The following is a 21,954-nucleotide window of genomic DNA, read 5'->3' as shown; positions in this document are numbered from 1 at the left end:
TGGGGTAGGGAAGTCCAGAATTAGAGGGCATAGGTTTAGGGTGAGAGGGGAAAGATATAAAAGAGACCCAAGGGGCAACCTTTTCACGCAGAGGGTGGTACGTGTATGGAATGAGCTGCCAAAAGATGTGGTGGAGGCTGGTACAATTGCAACATTTAAGAGGCATTTGGATGGGTATATGAATAGGAAGGGTTTGGAGGCTTATGGGCCAGGTGCTGGCAGATGGGACTAGATTGGGTTGGGATATCTGGTCGGCATGGACAGGTTGGACCGAAGGGTCTGTTTCCATGCTGTACATCTCTATGACTCTATGACTCTAACTGAAAGGAAACTTCCATTGTTCTAACTTTGTAAAGTCTAGGAGATAGTAAGTACTACAGATGCTGAAGAGTCAAGAGTTGATAAAGTGTGGTGCTGGAGAAAGCACAGCAGGTCAGGCAGCATCCGAGGAGCAGGACTGTTGACATTCCAGGCAAGACCCTTCATTACGACCTGATAGTATCTTACAAATTCAAGCAGCCTCCTCTCTCCCATGACCCCAGAAGATTCATTGGTCAGAAAACCTGTAACTGATCTCAAAAATGTTGCACTCTGCAATGTGAACAGTCTTGCATTCAGGGAGAAATGCTGACCCCAACTGGCTTATCTTAAGTAAACAAAGTTTACAGCATAACTGTTAATAGCCCAATATGTTCAATAGCTTTCTGAGACTTCAAATGATTCCAAGAGTCAACTCATTGTGAACTTAAAGACAATGACTGTAATCTCCATCATTGGACACCATCCACCACCTTCCCAATAACTTCATCTGGGTCTCCTTTTGATCTTTAACTTACCCATGTTGGATGCCAAACAAACTTCAGTTCAGGTCACAGGACCCCCTCCATTTTGTCTTAAAGACAGTTCCAAAACATTAAAATATTATTAAAAAACTTTGTAGTTGCAACATGATCTGTATCAAGTGCTTGTTACAATAAAATTGACAATGTGGTAGATACAGAAGTTAACAAAGTCTCACGAGATATTTTAAATCATCTAATCATCATATAATCCCTACAAAGTGGAAGCAGGCCGTTCAGCCCATCAAGTCCACACCGGCCCTCCAAACAGCATCCCACCCAGACCCAACCTGCCCCAGTAATCCACCTGGCCTGCACATTCCTGGACACTACAAACAAGTTAACATGACCAATCCACCTAACCTGAATATCTTACACTGTGGGAGGAAACCAGACTACCTGGAGTAAACCCATGCAGACAAGAGGAGAACGTGCAAATTCCACACAGGTAGTAACCCGAGAGTGAAATCAAACCCGGGATCCTGGTGCTGTGAGGCAGCAGCGTTAACCACTTAGCCACCTTGCTGTCCCTATGGGGTATTATGCACATGACTGAAGTGTGTTCCAAAAACAGAAGATAGGCACCGCCATTAAACATGGCTACTGTGATCTAGCAATGCATGCAGTTGCATCCAGAACATCACACCAATTCATGATGACTGAACCATCCAAAGTGAAGTATATTTGATTTTAAAATAAGCACTGTAGCAATTATAAGTGCATTCCAATCAAATATAAATAGTTTTCTCTGAACCACAGTGATTTTAGTAGTTTTCTGTATCAACTGAAAGTAAAATTTATTCTAAATCTGAAATGGGATTAAACTGATTCATATTTTCAAAACTGTCTGCACAAATAATGACAGAGCCAAATGGGGTTACACAAAGCACCATCTAGCAGTGGCACTGGCCACAAAGTTAAAATTCACACAACATCACATTATAGTCCAACAGGTTTATTTGGAAATGCAAACTTTCAGGGGTGCAAGCTTCCTTCATCAGATAACTAGTGGGGCAGGATCATTGGACAGAGAATTTATAGTAACAGATGAAAGTGTCATACAACTAATGCGATGCATTGGACAGACCTAGACTGCTGTTAAGTCATAAAAATACCTCAGAAAATTCAACTATGTCTCAAGCCAGACCTTCCAATAAATTCAGAGCCAGTAAATCAACATTATTGAATCCAGTGCCAAATCACACCAGTTCTAAATGGACAACAGACAGTCTGGAATGATTGCCATGGAATCAGAGAAGTATTGCGGTTTCAATGTGCAGTGAACAGGTACTTACAGGTTTTATATCATTCTCCAGAGATGTTAAGAAGTCTCCCCTCATTACTTGCAGTTTCTCAGCTTTTTCCATGTCAACTTCCACTTTGGTTGCTGCCTAATTATGGGAGAAATGGTAAATGGTAAATATCAACTTATTTTTAACCTTTAACATTTTACTTTTACAAACAAAAAAAATCTGAGTTCTCAATACTCAACTGGGCATTCATACAGTAAAACTCTGCAGAAATAAGACATTTGGTCCTTCACACTTTCCAACACTAATCATGTTTTCAGTCCCAGCAGATTATCAGGAAGGAGGCTGTGTAGAGGCAATATTGTTTTCTGATAAAGCTCAAGTGAGAGATTATTTTCTATCAATATGTGGAGTATTCAGTAAATAATTTTCAAGAAGAGTACACATTTCAATCCCAATTTGAATCCACTTTCATTACTAGCTCTATCTATACTGACAGCAACTTTGTTCTTCACCCGAGTCATCGCTACTCATCTGTAATTTTAAAGAAAGAAAGAACATGCATTTATATAATGCCTTTCTCCACCTCAGACCATCCCAATGCATTCTGTCGTCAATTAAATACTTTGCAAGTGTACTCAACTGCACACAGCAAGGTGCTACACACAGCAATGACCAATGCATTTGTGGTGTTATCTGTGCGATAAATATCATCCATGTGGAGAACAGGAACCAGAAGGATTCTTCATTAATGCAGCAGCCAAAAGACAATATCTCTGACTGTGCAGCATTTTCTCAGAACTGCATGAATTGTCAGTTTAAATTATTTCTTCAGCTTTCTAGAATGGGTTTGAATTTACTATCTTCTGATTCTGAGATGGAATATTATCATGGAACCAAGATCTCCAGCCCAGCGTTCCCTTGTGGCACAGAGGTAGTCCCTCCTGCAGAGGTGTGCAAATAATATCTCTGAACAGGTTGATTAGAAAAAAATAGGTTAAATAAAAAAAAGCCAAGTGATAGTGCTAGGAAAAACTACAAAACCTTGGAAGGAATCATAGCCAAGACCTGTTCAGTCTTGACTGCCAACACTTACAAGAATCATCGGTAGAGAACCTTTCCCAAACTCGAAGTGACCATGACCTGAAAGGTGTCCCTGTTAACATGGTATTGATCAGCAACAAAAAACAAAGAACATTCCCGAGTATGACTACATACTAGATAAACATACCTACAGAATTATCATGGCAACTAACAAGTTAGGTCACTTTAAAAAATTTAATGAATCAAAGTACTGGCAATGCTCGCAGCCCAGCCGGTCAGTGGAACATGAGGTGGGAATTTAAACTGTAAGCACTTGGGTACTGCAGTCTTAACAGCCCCACCCAAAAGGAGCTGTCATCAATGTGGTTTTATGTATTAGTAGCACCCAATTCACCTGCAGATGACCAAAGTAACTCCCAAAACAGATTCTTTCCAACTCCACACCTTACGCAATCATCTACATGGACACAAGCAGGAGCCCCAAAAGGTTAGACTGTCACCCACACGGAGCTAATATGACCTTTAAACTCCATTAGATGATCAGTAGTACATGCATAGAACTGCCTGAAGCACAACTTCTCTCTGATCCTATGGAACCAAGCTTCTCACCTTGGTTCAAACAGCTGTCCATGTACACAATAACAGATCCCTGGGGAGCTGCAGAACACAAAAGATATTTAACGCATTGTTGTGCAACAGATACTTGGAGCTGTAAGCAACACCACTTTTGCAGCATCAAGACTAGCTGTGCCCTCTGGCACAAGTCCCGGTGTTTCAAACACTCTCGTACATGCACTGCCAAGCATAGGCTGCTTCACAGCTAATCTACAGTCAAATTACCTGTTTTTGTTTAATGACTTTGAAAACATTGTAATGCAAAGTAGCTACTCTGCTCTATTTGAGCAAGGAAGTTAAATCTTTTGAAAGAAAATCAAAATCATTGGAATGTTGAAAAGTATACTTTCTTACAACAGCCATATCACAAAATAAAGACTTTAGTTCCATTTCCATACTGCCAATCTTAGTCTTCACTATAATTGATTTAAACTCAGTCTAGAAAATACGTTACATTATACACATATTCGACAAAAGAATGTAGAACAAAAGACAAGTGCTCTAATAATTCACCTTACTTTACAAAGCCATGTCTCAGGGCTGTAAAGGAATCAAAACCTAGACTTTGTCTATTTGCCCTATCCATGTCCCTCAATTTTAAGCCTCTATACAGTCACAACTCAGCCTTCAACATTGCAGGGAAAATAGCCCAGTCTATTCAGCCTTTTCCTATACCAACAAACTGGCAATATCCTTGTAAATCTTTTCTGAACCAAATAACACCAAAATTGGGTGGGTTGTAGTGGTCAGTGAAGAAGGTTACCTCATAGTACAATGGGATGGGCTAATGAGTGGCAGATAGAGTTTAATTTAGATAAATTAAAGGTGCTGCATTTTGAAAAGGCAAATCAGGGCAGGACTTATACACTTAATGGTAAGATCCTGAGGAGTGGTGCTGAACAAAGGGATCTTGGAGTGCTGGTTCATAGTTCCTTGAAAATGGAGTGGCAGGTAGATAGGATAGTGAAGGCAGCATTTCGTATGCTCGCTTTTATTGGTCAGTGCATCGAGTAGTAGGATTTGGAGGTCATGTTGCAGCTGTACATGACATTGTATTCTAATAGTGGCCTAACCAATGTGCAAGTTGGTCTCACTGCTATAGGAAGGATATTATGAAACTAGTGGGTTTGCTTTGACTGATTTCATCTATCTGAAACTACAGAAGCCATCTTTGTTTATAAGTGATCAGAAATGATTTCTTATTCCACTCACACAAGCAGTCTGAAATGCTTGCAAGTACAACGAGGCACCTGCGGCAGTGTAACATTTTATTGTCTGTCTGTACTTTAGGTTTCAGTCATAGAGTTTGCCTCAAACTCAATCTTCAGGATCAGCTCAAGCATGAACCAAAAGTGCAACTGGTTCAGCACACTAATTTAGTTCCATTGCCTTGTATCCCTCTGATAAAAGCTGAAAATGTGTTGCTGGAAAAGCGCAGCAGGTCAGGCAGCATCCAGGGAACAGGGGAAATCGACGTTTCGGGCATAAGCCCTTCTTTAGGAAAGAAGGGCTTATGCCCGAAACGTCGATTCCCCTGTTCCCTGGATGCTGCCTGACCTGCTGCGCTTTTCCAGCAACACATTTTCAGCTCTGATCTCCAGCATCTGCAGACCTCACTTTTTCCCTCTGATAAAACTCTGTCTCAATTTTTAATTTAAAAAACTGGTAAAGTTGAAGTATTGTTAAATGAAAGAGACATTGTACCATACAAAATTGAGCAAAGTTTGGAAATACCAACAAGTAGCGACTAACAAAGATGTTTTTTGCATACGTGCTTCTTTAACCAAACTAGTGAAGACTGATAAAACTTTAGTGTTACTTTTGTGCATTTCGAATTGTAATTCGGAACTAAAATTATGAATTTGCTAATGTTGGTAGCACAAATCTAGGTCATACAACAATTTAAACAAACATTATTAAATGCATGCAAAGCGAGCAGAACATCCGAGGCGAAACACTGAAAAAGACCTCCCTGAATGTTTCATCCTGAAGGACATGGCATTTTGTATAGCTTCACCCTTCACACTTGTCCAGACTAGTTCAAGGAATAATGGAGCAGAAATGTCAGGAGGCAATGCTGTCAAAAGGTTAAGCTGCATTGTGAAATGTCTGTATATTTTTCAAAAAGTAACAGCTCATGAAAATGGACTTTTGGACCTACACTGAAAAGTTGTTCAACTTCTGTGTCACAGACAGGAAGGGGAATGGAGAACATTTTTAAGTTCCCTGAAACTAAGTTTGACAGGGGGAGTGGAAGGAATTGGAGACCCTAATCTAGTGGTCAAACATGTTTATCCAGTGATGCAGAAGTTCAGACGGGGTATAAACCAGCAGTCTGGACTGGTTGATTTACATCATGAAATCAATTGGAGTACAATTGACCTCAGCACACATTACCCAAAAACTACTTGCTTTTATATAGCATGTTTATCACAGTAAAATATCCCAAATATCCCAGAAGAAGAACACAGCAAACTAATAGAAGAATAGAAAAAACGAATGGCTGTAAGTCAGAATTCTAACTCATGCATAGACCTTGTCCCATTTAAGGGTCTGGGAGAAAGTAAGGACTGCAGATGCTGGAGATCAGAGTCAAGAGTGTGGTGCTGGAAAAGCACAGGAGGTCAGGCAGATCCGAGGGGCAGGAGATTCTATGTTTCGAGTATAAGCCCTTCATCAGGAATGAAGCTTGTGGTCCAAGAGGGCTGAGAGATAAATGGGGTAGGTGGGGGAGAGAGGTAGCTGGGAATGCGATATGTAGATGAAGGTGGGAGTGAAGGTATAGGTCGGAGAAGTATGGAGCAGATAGATGGGAAGGAAGATGGACAGGTAGCACAGTTCAAGAGGGCGGTACCAAGTTGGAAGGTTAGATCTGGGATAAGGTGGGGGGAGGGGAATGAGGAAATTGGTGAAATCCACATTGATCCAGTGTGGTTGGAGGGTTCCAAGGCGGAAGATGAGGTGTTCTTCCTCCAGGTTAGGGTTTGGTGGTGGAGGTGGCCTGGGACTTGCATGTCTTTGGCAGCATGGGAGGGGAGTTAATGTGTTCGGCCACAGGGTGGTGGAGTTGTTTCGTACGTGTGTCCTAGGGAATATCTCCACCTTCCTCTCCAACCTATCACCTTCACCCCCACCTTCATCTACCTATTGCATTCCCAGCTACTTTTCCCCCAGTACCACCCCCCTCCCATTTATCTCTCAGCCCCCTTAGGCCACAAGCCTCATTCTTGATGAAGGGCTTATGCTTGAAATGTCGATTCTCCTGCTCCTCAGATATTGCCTGATCAGCTGTGCTTTTGAGCATCACACCATTTAAGGGATTGTCCAATCTCTGCCATCCCCTCAGGTCCCCTATCAGTCTAACGACAGAGGGAACGAATTGCATTCCATAAGGCTAGATAAAGACCAGACCAAGTCTGCACAAAGCATTGAAAAAGAAAAAAAAGTGAAAAGCAAGATATGCTTCATTTTATGTACTGATTAGATTAGATTACTTACAGTGTGGAAACAGGCCCTTCGGCCCAACAAGTCCACACCGTCCCGTCCCACGCAGACACGGGGAGAACGTGCAAACTCCACACAGTTAGTCGCCTGAGGCGCGAATTGAACCCGGGTCTCGGGCGCTGTGAGGCAGCAGTGCTAACCACTGTGCCACCGTGTCTCCTTCAGCACCTCACTTTTCTACACAAACACAAGAGCTACAAGAGGTCAGGAATTCAGTACAAGAACCACCATGCATATAGGTTATTTAAATTGCGCTATTGTGATACAGCCAGACTGACTGAGCTGGATGTTTGCTGAGTGCCCAATGCTTTCCCAACACAAAAAAAGTACAAATTATTTCCAAAACACTCAAACATCAACAGGAAATTAAAACAAATTGAGCAAAAGTTGGAAAATTCATGAAATATTCTCACGAGCTCAGCATTGTGCTAAATTCCATTGCTAAGGGGCAAACTCCAATTCAACAAACAAGTAATTGCAAGATCTCATTCAGATGAAACACATTGACTCATCAGATGGAAAATGGCTGTTAAATGTAGTTTTGCGCTAAGTTGATGCATTATTAAAGCTTTATTAGACATCACACCTTACAGGCAGGTTGCAGTGCCAAGAAACAAAATGAATCTCAATGCAATGATGTTTCCCACCTTAATACTAGATGCAGCCACTACGTGAAGCAATCCACAATTCTTAACATTGATCCCCTGAGAAGATCTGCTCTTGCAAGCAGTTGACAAATGAAACAGAGCCACATCTCTCCATTGTTCCACTGGACCCTTGGCTGTCCCAAAGCAAATCAGACTTTGCTCAGTATTGTATCCTGGATGACCCACAATTTCCTGTAACTCAGTTTAAGGGTTAAGTCATTGATGACAGATTTTACCAATCACTCTGCTCATCTATTACACCCCTGATAAGTTCTCAGGTCAAACTAGAACACTTCCTTTCTCTTTCGCAAGAAGATAGGTTTTAATCACTCAGGACCAGTTCTGTTTACTTCTCCATTCACAACTTAGTCTTAACCTCAAGAGTACTTCTGCCTTCAGAATTCTCTTCATTGCCTTTGTCTCCTCCAGACACTTACTGCTTAGGATCTCCCCACCATCACCCATTTGAAACAGCACCTTGTCTAAAACCCAGTCACACAGCCTCCTGCAATCTTGTGTATAGTTGAAGTAACATTTCACCTGTACCTCCTCCAATCTTGTGTATTGTCTGCAATAATTTGCTCCTACATATTATGATCTACTTGTCCATTATCACCATCTGCATCAGTGCACGTTGCACTGGGGAGGGAACTATTTAATTGAAAGCTGCTGTTAGCTCATAGTGAGCTTATGAACATCAAAAATGGAAAAGCATCAGCCTCTGATTTGAGGTGAAGCTTGGAAGTTAAGTGGCTGTAGTGAGCAAGTTGTTGGGATTGCTGCAGACAGTTGGAGGCTGCTGTCAGCTTTGGCTGGGAAATGCTGCTCATATGGTGTGGGTTTGGTTGCAGGTGGTGGAAGGGAGGAAGAGACTGCAAAGGGTGGAGAGGGGAAGGAGGAAGCTCCAAAAGTTGTGGAGGGGGTAAAGGAGACAGCTTCAAAGTAGGTGGGGCAAAATAGAGAGGCTGCACAATTGTGAGAACAAGGTGGCTGCAAAGCGGTGGGTTGAGTATGAGGCTGCAAGGAGACAGAACAGTTTTAAACTTGTCAACAACGGAATACTTAACTACCTAGAAGCCAAGAAATGCTGAAATCAATAACGTCATGAAATAATTGAAAATGAATGCGAGATATCTAGCTTGATGCTTCATATGAACAGCTACTATTTTGTGAAAAATTAAGTGAATTCTACCGCAAAGAAACTGTTAAATGTTAATCTACAATTGGGATCTGAGATGCAGTTAATTGGGTAAGAAGAGTCTGGTTAAACTGCGGCAGCTTTGTGTATATATAATGTAAACAAATTAACTGTGACATCACCAGTCTGCTGTGATAGCTTTTACTTTGTATAAGTTATGCAGAAAAAACACTTCTGATTTTAATTTGTGCACGTTGTCTTGTAGTTATTTCCTCTGTGTGCAGAGGAAATTAATGCTGTCCATCAGGGGGTCCATGTGGACTTGTTGGGTCGAATGGCCTGTTTCCACACTGTAGAGACTCTTTTAATAATTCTTGTGTGGTGTGACTTTAGGTTTAATCCAAGGCTGGTAATTGATGATATTAATGAATTCTTCTGATCCCAAGTGTACAAGTACTCCACTTGTCAACTTTAATACAGAAGGTATTGTTAGTATGTAATGCATTACTAAATAAATTAGTTAGTAAAGGACCACGTGAAAAGCAAACATAGCAGATGCAAACTTGTTCAGTCCCATTGATTCTACTGGACCCACAAAACATCGCAAATACAATCACTGAAACTGTTAGAAAGGAATGGAATGAGGGGAGATAAGGGTCCTGGAAATAGGAGACACAGTCAATAGATTTCTCTCTGCCATAACCTGGACTGACACTCCAGTGTGGTTCTAAAGGAGTACTGTCACCTCAGAGGTGCCATTTTTCAACTGAGACATTAAACAGCTTCCATTAATCACGGTAACATTCAAATCTCAATCTCAAAGAGTTGGATGGTGAGGCATTCTCCCTAGTCACTTGATCAATACTTATAATCTGTACTTTGATGTTGGCTGAGGAACATGTTCATTATCTCAAACAGCATTTCCTGTATATAAACTGGCTGCCATGTTTCCTGCAATACATCAGATACATTTAAAAAGTGCTAAATTGATTGGAAAGTGGTTTGGGATGTTCTATGAATGGTGCCATATATAACTGTTTCATGCAAAGCATAAGTTTCCCCAGAATTAGACATAGTTTGTTCTTCAAAGTTGCAGAAAATACCTGGATGAATTATCCTTTTACAGCAAGCTGCAACAAGGAAATCATAAGAATCAAGGAAACAGGCAACGTTCCTTGAGGATACATCAATCATAATCAAATTTCCTGCACAGCCCCAAAACGGTGTATAGATTAAACCTCTTTAAATTCTCAAATTATGAACTGTGCTCGCGTTCTAAATCCTGTCCAAATCCAGAGTCATCTGGAACAAGGTGCTGTGTGCCAACATTCCAGCTTAATTTAAAGCATCTTACAGTGAGATGCCGAAAGCACCAACAGATGGCGGGTCTGAATGAATCCGAACTAACTTTGATGCAATTGTCTGGGAGAGGTCAAATATTTTTATCTTGAGACTGAGCTTAATTCATCAATAGAAAGAGTCGGACAAATAGCACAGACATCCATAAGGCACTGTGAGCAATCAGCAGCAGAATTGTATTCTACCACCTCATTACCCAATACATCTGTCAATTTACCATGACCACCAATCCAGGGGATCAACTATGGTTTAATGAAAAATGCAGAAAGGCATGCAAATAGCAGCACCATTCAGGCCCAAAAACAAGGACAACATACATATCAAACAATGGCAGCAACAGAGAAATAAGCAAACTCACATCAACTGATTTGATCAAATCTCTGAAGTCTCACAACATTCAGACACAAATGAAGAAGACTAGTTAAAAACTAACTGGAGGAGGATACCCCATAAATATTTCTATTCTGGGGAGTCCAGTGCATCAGTGCAAACATCAAGGATGTAGCTTTTATAACTCACTTCAGCCAGAGTGCTGAGTGTATAATCTGTCTGTCCATTACGTTCACTGATAACTATACAGGGTTCAGTATCATTTGCAACTCCTCAGACACTGAAGCAATCATGCCCAAACATGATCTGGACAACATCCTGGCTTGGGCGAGTGGCAAGTAACATTTGCACCATCTTAGTGCCAGGGAATGATCATCTCTAACAAGACAGAATCCAAGCATCTGCTCTTGACATTCAATATCATTACATTGCCTGGATCCCTCACCATTAACATCCTAGAGACCCAGTGACCAAAAACTAAACTGATTAAGCCATATAAATATTGTGGTGAGTAACTTATCTCCTGGCTCCCCATGGCCTGTCTTTTCTCTAAAAGGCCAAGTGGAGGATGTGATGCATAAGTGTGGATCCAATATGACCGAAGCAGCTCAGCAGCATCCAGGACAAAACAACCCATTTGATTGGCATTCTATTCATACGATAAACATCCACTCCCTCCACTTACTCACAGTACAGCAGTGTGTACCACACACAAAATGAAAGTTCTCATTCTGACTTGAAACTAACTTGTTCTCTGTTGCTCAGAGAGAATCTTGGAACTTACTTCCCAACAATACTGGCTCACAGTGACCACACATGGGAGGACCATGCAAAAGTTCAAAGTGGCAGCTTACCACTACCTTCCCAAGGACAATTGGGGAGGAGCAACAAACGTTGGCCCAGCCAGAGAGCCTCATATCCCATCAAAAGGATAACAAGTGATCATACCTACATATTTCTTACAACACTATACGGCTGAGATACATATTTCAGAAATGTCAATATACAGTAAGATTCTGATACAAGCCAGGATTGAGGATATAAGGAGGAGAGAAAAAATACTGATAGATTAAGTGAGCAAAAATGTGGAAAATGGAGTATAATGTGGGAAAATGTAAGTTAAAAAGAAGCATATTATCTAAATGACGAGAGCCGAACTTCTGCAATCGTTCTTCATAACTGAAGTGTCTCATACCTAGTATTATTCTTGGAGATATTTTCTGTACTCTGTCCAATATGTTCAAGTCTGACCTAAAGTGTGGTACCCAGAACTGTACAAATATTCATCTGAGCTCTAAGTAGTTTCTCCTACAGGTTCAACCTAACCGCCTGGTTCTTGTACTTTATGCCCCTATTAATGAAGCGGAGAATACAGGTGTTTTATTAAAAAGCTCTTGCTACCTGACCTGTCACATTAGTGATACATGCATGGATACATCCAGGTCCCTCTGCTCCTGCACACCCTTCAGAATACTACCCTTCATTTTATAGCATATCTCCATGTTCACTGTAACAAGATAAACTGTCTCACACTTCTCTGCACTGAACTCCATCTGCCATCTTCCAGCCCAGTCCATCAATTTCTCTACATTCTTTTGGAGTTCTACAATATTCTCCTCTCAGTTCACGATCCTCCCAAGTTTTGCATCATCTGCAAACTTTGACATGGACTCTTGCACACCAAGAACTAGATAACTTATATGCATCAGAAAAAGGTAAAGGCTCTCAACCCAAACATTGCATGACCATATTAAAACACAAGGTGTTCAAAGAAAACTTAATTAACATGAGCAGTTCCTTTGAATCTTATCTGGAAATTAACAGTACTGTAAATTGAAAAATCATTGACAGCATATCTATCTAGAAATTAAGAGTGATACAAATCTTATGTGGGACACAATGAATACTGAGGGCTTCGTTGCTAAGTTTGCAGATGATGCAAAGATAGGTGGAAGGGCAGGTAGTGTTGAGGAAGCAGGGAGGCTGCAGAAAGACTTGGACAAGTTCAGAGAATGGGCAAAGAAGTGCAGATGGAATACAATATGGAAAAGTGTGAAGTTATGCACTTTGGTAGGAAGAGGAGAGGCACAAGCTGTTTTCTAAACATGGAAAGGCTTCAGAAATCTGAAACACAACAGGTATGCAAGTTCACGATTCTTTTAAGAATAACACAGGTTCATTGGCAGGTAGGATGCAAATACAATGCTGGCATCCATTTCAAAAGAACAAGTATATAAGAGCAGAAATGTATTGCTGAGGCTGTACAAGGCTCTGGTCAGACATCAGCTGGAATATTGTGAGCAGTTTTTGGGCCCCACATCGAAGGAAGGATGTGTTGACCTTTGGGGGTGGTCTACAGGAGGTTCACAAGAATGATCCTGGGAATGAATAGCTTGTCAAATGAGGAGCAGTTGTGGGTCTGGGCCTGCACTCCAAGTTTAGAAGGATGAGGAAGATCTCATCGAAAGTTACAGAATTTTGTAGGCCTGGATAGAGTGGACATGGAGAAGTTTTCACTTGTAGGAGGGACTAGGACCTGAGGGCACAACCTCAAAATGAAGGGCCCGATTGTTTAGAAATTAAGTGAGGAGGAATCTCCTTCGTCAGAGGATGATGATTCTGTGGAACATGTTGTCGCAGAAGATTGTGGAGACCAGGTCACTGAGCAACTTTAAGACAGAGTTATCGAGTCAGAGACTCAAAGCACTGAAACAGAATACTGTATTCAGTCCAACTAATCCACACTGATCGAGGGCCGAAGGGTCTGTACTGTGCTGTAACATTCTATGTTCAAATCAAACTCATCCACTTACCTGCATTTAGCTCATATCCATCCAAACCTTTCCTATTCATGTACTTATTAAAATGTCTTTTAAATATTGTAATTGTACCTGCATCCACCACTTCCTCTGGCAGCACAAACCGCACACGAACCACTCTCCATGAAAAATTTGCCCCATAGTTTTGAACTAGCCCATCCTATGGAAATTTACCCTTGCTAGTCACGTTATCGCTGCTCCTCATAGAGGCTTATGAAATCATAAGGTCACCTCTCAACCACCGACACTCCAATGAAAAAGGTCCCAGCCTAGCTTTATCAATCTTTCCATTCCTGGCAACAGACTGGTAAATCTTTCTGAACCTGCCCCAATTTAATAAAATCCTTCCAATAGCAGGATGACCAGAACTCCAGTATGCCAGAAGAGGCCTCACCAATGTCTTGTGCAAACTCAACACGACGTCCCAACTCCTATACTCAAAGGTCTCAGCAATGAAGGCAAGATTGTGAAATGCCTTCTTAACCATCCTGATTAAATCTGATGCGAATTTTAAAGAATTATGTACCTGAACCCCTAGATCTCTAGAGCAATAGGCTAGGACTGTTTTCCCTGGAGCATCAAAGGTTGAGGGGTGACCTTATAGAGGTTTAAAAAATCATGAGGGGCATGGATAGGGTAAATAGACAAGGTCTTTTCCATGTGGTGGGAAAGTCCAGAACTGAAGGGCATAAGTTTAAGGTGAGAGGGGAAACTTTTAAAAGGGACTAAGGGGCAACACAGAGGGTGGTGCATGTATGGAATGAGCTGCCAGAGGAAGTGGTGGAGGCTGGTTGGATATATGAATACAAAGGGTTTAGAGGGATATGGGCAAATAGCGAGCAAATGGGACTAGATTAATTTCAGATATCTGGTCGGCATAGACAAGTTACACTGAAGAATCTGTTTCCGTGCTGTACATCTCCATAACGATGCAGGGCCCAGCCATGAATTGTGTAAGTCCTGCTCTTGTTTGTTTTACCAAAATGCAATATCTCATACATATCCAAATTAAACTCCATTGCCACTCCTCAGCCCACTGACCCAATTAATCAATCTTGTGGAAACTCAATGGTCTCCTTCCAACCTTTTGCACTTTGACATTTTTAAAGTTGATTACATTTCTTACTATCCCCTGCTCCAACTGACCCAGCTTCCAGAACATTTTGGAAAACAGATTTCAAGGTCATGTCCTTCTCACAATAACCTACCTATGCCTCAAACCATCTGATTACCCACAAATGCTATTTTGTATTCAATTATTTAGTTTTGAACTCAAGCTGCAGTGAGCCCTGCAGGTAGCAAGATGATGGCACATATCGCTCGCATGCATACCATTCTTACCCTGTCTACATGTGATGCAAATTTTAAAGCATTCTGTACCTGAACCCAAAGAGCTCTAGAGAAATAGGCTGGGGCTGTTTTCCCTGGAGATTACCACCAGTTCATGCACTACCTCTGCAGCTACTTCCTTTGGGCTGCAACCCATCAGGTCTAGTGAATTTGTCAGCCTTTAAGAGGCCAATTAAGGATCAAAAAAAGTAACTTGTGTGGATGCAGTGCATTCACAAATACTTTGTGGTTGTCTTTACAGAAACGGAGCGATGATGTCATAGAGGAGTAGATAAGTTCTTAATAAATAACGGGAATCAAGGGTTACAGGGAGAAGGCAAGAGAATAGGACTGGGAAAAAATATAATGGTGATGCAGACTCTATAGTCTGAAAGGCCTAATTCTGCTCTTATATCTTGCAATTTAATTACAGTCAAAATAGAACCCCATAAGAAATTAGTTAGGCAGCTTCAAGAAGTAGTAAACACTGCATTAAGCACACATTGGAATTTCAGGTTCCTTAAATTTGTTCTACTATCTCTCTCAAAGTGTTCTGATCACAAATTCTAACATCCACATCATTTAAGAATTTTACTTTCAGTTGTAGATTTTTTTAATTTAAGAAAGATGCCAGAACATACAACGGTATTGTGCAAATGGTATGGTAATGGACTAGTAACCCAAAATCCCAAGTAATATGCTGTGGGATTCGGAACAAATTCCAATACAGCAGATAATGGAATCTGAATTCAGTGAAGATCTTGAATTAAAAGTGGCAAGCGTGCAATCTATTTCAGCCTCCTCCTTAGGTTCCCATCAGAATAGATGCTAGGCTTTGGCTGATTCAATTCACTAGACACAATATGCAATGGGTGGAAGCACTCGATACAAAGATTACAGGCTCTGACAACATTCCAGGAATATTACTGAAGACATTCTCTAGAACTTATTGTGCCCCTTTGTCAAGTTGTTGTAGTATATCTACTCATAAACGTGGAAAATTGCCTAAATGTGTACTGGACAGAAAAAGCAGGACAAATCCAACTCAGCCAACTTCTGCCCCATCAGCCTACTCTCAATCACCAGCAAACTGATAGAAGGACTCATCAACAGTGCTATCAGGCACCATCTGCTGAGGAATAACATAATCACTAATGTTCAGCTTGGGTTTCAGCAAGATAACTGACATCATTACAGCCTGCAATGAACCATGAAGGAATATCACTAGTTATGCTATAGGCCTCCCAACAGCAGACTCTATAGTCTGAAGAAACAGATATGGAGAATCAGATCATGGAAAATTGTAAAAAAATGTAGGGTTGTTGCAGTGGGTGTCCTTAATTCCACCATATTGATTGGGACTCCCACAGTGCCAAGGGCTTAGATGGACAGGCAGTAATCTGGAAGAACACAGTGAGCATCAGGTGGTGGGGAAGTGGACATATCGGGTGCAACCCTCCTTCAGGACTGAGGGTGGATGTGGTGGGAGCTGCAGATAAAGGAGGTGGCTGGGGCAGGGTGGTAAAGTGGGGATAGGTGAAGTCAGGTAGAGGGTACAATCTGGTCGGTCAATGGGAGGAATGAATTCAGTTGGTGGCAGGAAGCAGTGAGGGGGAGGGGCCGGAAAGTGAGTTGGGGTATGGGAAGGGAAGTTATTCAAAATTGGAGAACCCAATGTTGAGCCCTCAAGGCTGAAGGCTGCCCAGGCAGAAGATGAGGTGTTGTTCCTCCAATTTGCGGTGTGGTTCCATGTGGCAATGGAGGAGGCCAAGGATGGTCACATCAGAAAGGGGAGTTGAAATGGACAGTGACTGAGTTGTCCGGTCGGCCCTTGCATCCCCAGCTACAATGCTCGGTGAACCGTTCCCCAAGTTTACCTTCGGTCTCCCCAATGTACAGGAGGAATTGGGGTGTTTGGGGCAGCCGTTTGAGGGTAAAAATCCACAGCTGACAGAAAGGCCAGTTCAGCAGAGTTCAAAACCAACATGCTCTTGAAAGGCTTAGGAAAGTGAAATTAAACAAGGCCCTTGAATATAAAAGCAGAAAATATTTTAAACAGGAAATTAAGAGGGCTGGAGGAGGCATATATATTAGATCAAGAGGGTGGCTAGGGAAAGAGCTAGCCAATTCAAGGATAAAGGAGGGAATTCACACATGGAGTCAGAGGAAGTGGGTGAGGTAAGTAGTGAGTACTTGGTATCCGTATTCACCAAGAAAGACATGGATGATGGTATGATCAGGGAGGGGTATGGTGATATTCTGGGGCATGTCGATATTCAGGTGGTGGTGGTGGTGGTGGTATTGGCTATCTTTGAATACATTAAGTAGGCAAGACTCCAGCGTATGATGGGATCTATCCCAGCATATGGGAGGAGAATGCTGGCAGCTTGACAGAGATCTCTGTATCCACTTTAGCCACAGACGAAGTCTCACAAGACTGAATAATAGCCAATGCTTTTCCTTTCTTTAAGAAGATCAACAGGGATAATCCAGGAAATTATGGACCTGTGAGTCTTAAGTCAGTGGTATAATTGTAGAAATTTTTGGAGAAGATTCTTTGGGACAGGATTTATTTGCATTTGGAGAAGAATGAACTAAATAGGAATAATGAGCATAGCTTTAAGCAGGGGAGATCTTGTCTCATAGACCTGATTGAGTTTTTTGAGGAAGTAATGAAAATCATTGATAAGGATAAGGCAGTGGAAGTTGTCGACATGGACTTTATGAAAGCATTTGACAAGGTTCCTCTTGGCAAGCTGGTCCAGAAGATTTAGTCACATGGTAAGTTGTGAAGTTGGATAAAAAATTGGCTTGGTGATAGAAAACAGAAGGTAGTTGGGGAAGGATGTTTTTCTGACTGGTCACAGGAGGTCTGTGACCACTGGTGTTCTACAAGGATCAGTGCTGGAACCTCAGTTGTTTGTTATACATATACATTATTTAAATGAAAGTGTACGTGGTTTGTTCAGTAACTTTGCAGATGACACAAAAATTGGTGAGTTGTAATAGTGAGGAAGGTTGTCAAAGGATACTGCAAGATATAGATCAGTTGAAACACAAGATGGAGAAATGGCACATAGAATTTTATCCAGTAAAGAGTGTAGTGATACATTTTGGGAGGTCAAATGCAAGTGGAAAATTTACAGAACATTGCTGGATCCTTAGGAGCACTGATACACAGAGTGAACGTGGGGTGCAAGTCCAAAGCTTCGCTAAAGTGGCAATACAAATGGATAAAGTGGCACAGAAGGTGCACTTGACTTCATCAGTCAGGTCACTGAGTATAAAAATCAGCAAGTCATGTTGCAGCTGTATAAGAATTTAGTTCGACCATATTTTGAGGACTGTGAGCAGTTCTGGTCACCACACTGCTGTTGGATTGGAGACTTTAGAACAAGTGCAAAGGAGGTTTACCAAGATTTGAGTGTATTAGCTTGAAGGAGAGAGATTGGATAAACTTGGTCCTGATGAAGGGTTTTTGCCCGAAATGTCGATTTTCTTGCTCTCGAATGCTGCCTGACCCGCTGTGCTTTTCCAGCACCACTCTAATCTAAACTTGGTTAACAATCACACAACACCAGGTTATAGTCCAACAGGGCGGCACGGTGGCCCAGTGGTTAGCACTGCTGCCTCACAGCGCCTGTAGACCTGGGTTCAATTCCCGACTCAGGCGACTGACTGTGTGGAGTTTGCACATTCTCCCCGTGTCTGCGTGGGTTTCCTCCGGGTGCTCCGGTTTCCTCCCACAGTCCAAAGATGTGCGGGTCAGGTGAATTGGCCATGCTAAATTGCCCGTAGTGTTAGGTTAAAGGGGTGGATGTAGGGGTATGGGTGGGTTGCGCTTCGGCGGGTCGGTGTGGACTTGTTGGGCCGAAGGGCCTGTTTCCACACTGTAAGTAATCTAATCTAATTGGCTCGCTGAAAGTTTATTTGAAAGCAGGAGCTTTCAAAGCACTGCTCCTTATCTGGTGGTTGTGGAGAATAAGATCATAGGACACAGAACTTACAGCAAAAGTTTACAGTATGATGCAACTGAAATTAGATATTGAAAAAGCCCGGGATTGTTTGTTAAGTCTCTCATCTTTTAGAATGGCCATGTTGGTTTCAGTTCTTTCATATGTAATCCCAGAACTTTTTTAAAAAAGTTACATTCTCAAGGGAACTTTAACAATAGGTGCCACGTCAGCTCAGAAAATGCATTGAAGGTGCGAGGAGCCCTGTGTGAGGCTGTCTGTGTCACAATGTTCAGACTGATTCTATTTCTAAAAAAGGAATTACAAAATCATGCAAAAGCTGCATGAATCCATGTAACAGTCTGTAAACCCCTTTACAAAAAGGGGTTCAGAAAAGATTTATAAGGATGTTGCCATAGTTGGAGGGTTTCAGCGATGGGGAAATGCTGAATAGCCATGGAGTATTGCAGGCTGAGGGATGACTTTAGAGGTTTATAAAATCATGAGGGGATGGATAGGAGAAATAGACAAGGTATTTTTCTTGGGGTGGGCAAGTCCAGAACTGGAGGACATAGGTTTAGGGTGAGAGGGGAAATATTTAAAAGGGGGTTGGGGGGGAGGAGATGTGAAGAGAGTAAAAGAGGAGAGAGGGAAGGCAGTGCAAGAGAGATGAGAGTGGGGAGTGGGAAGGAGGGAAGGTGGCTTTCTTTGTCCAATTTTTCAGAGGTGTTCATCAAAGCCTAGAAACACTAGTACAAAGAATAGAAGGACTTGTAGACCATAGCTGTTATCAAAAATCAGCCTATTTACAGATTTAGAACTACTAAACAAGAAAGCATTTGAGCTGGGGTATTGAAGGGGAGCTCAAGGATCGCCTCACTGAATACAAGTGAGAAAAACCCCAAGAAATCGTAAACCTCAGAACACCTGGAACCCAGAGGAGAATCAAAATTAATTTCTTGAGCTATCACCAGTTTTACTTTTGTCCCAGGAGAAAGAGAACATAGAACAGTACAGCACAGTACAGACCCTTCAGCCCTCAATTTGTGCCAACCTTATCTCCTACTCTAAGATCAAACTAATCGACATACCCTACATTTTACTATCATCCATGTGCCTATCCAAGAGTCACTTAAAGGTCCTGAACGTATGTGACTCTACTACCACTGCTGGCAGTGCATTCCACACACTCACTACTCTCTGCGTAAAGAACCTATTTCTGACATCTCCCGTAAACCTTCCTCCAAATGATCTTAAAATTATGCACCCTCATGATAGCTATTTCAGCTCGGGTAAAAGTCTCTGGCTATCCACTCTATTTATACTTATCATCTTGTACACCTTTATCAAGTCACTTCTCATTCCTCTTTGCTCCAATGAGAAAAGCCCTAGTGCACTCAACCTTTTGTCATAAGACATGCCCTCCAATCTAGGCAGGATCCTGGTAAATCTCCTCTGCACCCTCTCAAAAGCTTCCACATCCTTCCTATCACGAGGGGATCAGAACCGAACACAATATTCCAAGTGTGGTCTAATTCGGGCTCGAGAGCTGCAGCACGACCTTGCGGCTCTTCAACTCAATCCCACTGCTAATGAAAGCCAACACACCACATGGCTTCTTAACAACCCTAGCAACTTGGATGGCAACTTTGAAGGATCTACAGACGTGGACCCCAAGATCCCTCTGTTCCTCCACACTGCCAAGACTCCTGCCTTTAACCTCTTAACAGCATTTAAATTCGACCTTCCAAAATGAATCACTTCACACTTAGAGTCATAGAGATGCACAGCATGGAAACAGATCCTTCAGTCCGACTCGCCCATGCCAACCAGATATCCCAAGCCAATCTAGTCCCACCTGCCAGCACCCGGCCCATATCCCTCCATATCCTTCCCATTCACATACCCATCCAAATGCTGTAATTGTACCAGCCTCCACCACTTCCTCTAGTAGCTCATTCCATACTTGTATCATCCTCTATGTGAAAACGTTGCCCCTTCGGTCTCTTTTTATATCTTTCCCCCCTCACCCTCAGCCTATGCCCTCTAGTTCTGGACTCCCCCAAGAAAAAGACTTTGCCTATTTACCCTATCCATGCCCCTCATAATTTTGTAAACCTCAAAGGTCACCCCTCAGCCTCCGACGCTCCAGAGAAAACAGCCCCAGCCTGTTCAGCCTCTCCCTATAGCTCAAATGCTCCAACCCTGGCAACATCTTTGTAAAATGTTTCTGAATCATTTCAAGTTTCACAACATCTTTCCGATAGGAAGGAGACCAGAATTTCATGCAATATTCCAACAGTGGCCTCACCAATGCCCTGCACAACCGCAACATGGCCTCCCAACTCATGTACTCAATACTCTGACCAATAAAAGAAAGCATACCAAACGCCTTCTTCCCTATCCTATCTACCTGCAACTCCAATTTCAAGGAGCTAAGAACCTGCACTCAAAGGTCTCTTTGTTCACTTTTCCAGGTTGAACTACATCTGCCCCTTATCAGCCTAGTTCTGCATCCTATGTCCTATTGCAACCTACAACAGCCCCACAAGTCCACCAACCTTCATGTCATCGGCAAACATACTAACTCACCCTTCCACTTCCTCATCCAAATCATTTATAAAAATCACAAACAGCAGAAATTCCAGAACAGATCCCTGCAGAGCACCACTGGTTACTGAGGTCCAGGCTGAATACTTTCCATAAACTACTACCCTCTGTCTTCTATGGGCCAGCAGATTCTGTATCCAGACAGCCGGATTTCCCTGTATCCCATGCCTTCTTACTTCCTGAATGAACCTACCTTATCAAACACCTTGCTAAAATCCATGTGCACCACATCCACTGCTCTACCTTCGTCAATGTGTTTTGCCACATCCTCAAAGAATTCAATAAGCCTTGTGAGGCATGACCTGCCTCTCACAAAGCCATGCTGACTATCTCTAATCAAGCTATGCTTTTCCAAATAATCATAAATCCTGTATCTTAGAATTCTTTCCAATAATTTGTCTATGGCCAATGTAAGACTGACTGGTCTGTAATTCCCAGGGTTGTCCTTGTTCTCTTTCTTGAAAAAAGGAATAACATTTGCAACCCTCCAATCATCTGGTACTATTCCAATGAACTG

At 42.0% G+C, this 21,954-nt stretch overlaps 1 protein-coding gene across 1 annotated transcript in view; it reads right to left on the bottom strand.

Annotated features, from left to right (window-relative positions):
- LOC122540015 (vesicle-fusing ATPase) overlaps positions 1–21,954 on the bottom strand; it is a 278,045-nt gene that overhangs the window by 137,728 nt on the left and 118,363 nt on the right. Inside the window, exon 13 of the mRNA XM_043675302.1 lies at positions 2,135–2,230. Coding sequence (XP_043531237.1) covers positions 2,135–2,230 — 96 coding nt within the window. The remainder of the gene's footprint in view (positions 1–2,134; positions 2,231–21,954) is intronic.

Source organism: Chiloscyllium plagiosum, chromosome 33, assembly GCF_004010195.1.
Source record: "Chiloscyllium plagiosum isolate BGI_BamShark_2017 chromosome 33, ASM401019v2, whole genome shotgun sequence".
Taxonomy (NCBI): Eukaryota; Metazoa; Chordata; class Chondrichthyes; order Orectolobiformes; family Hemiscylliidae; genus Chiloscyllium; species Chiloscyllium plagiosum.
This window is presented reverse-complemented; position numbering and strand designations above follow the sequence as displayed.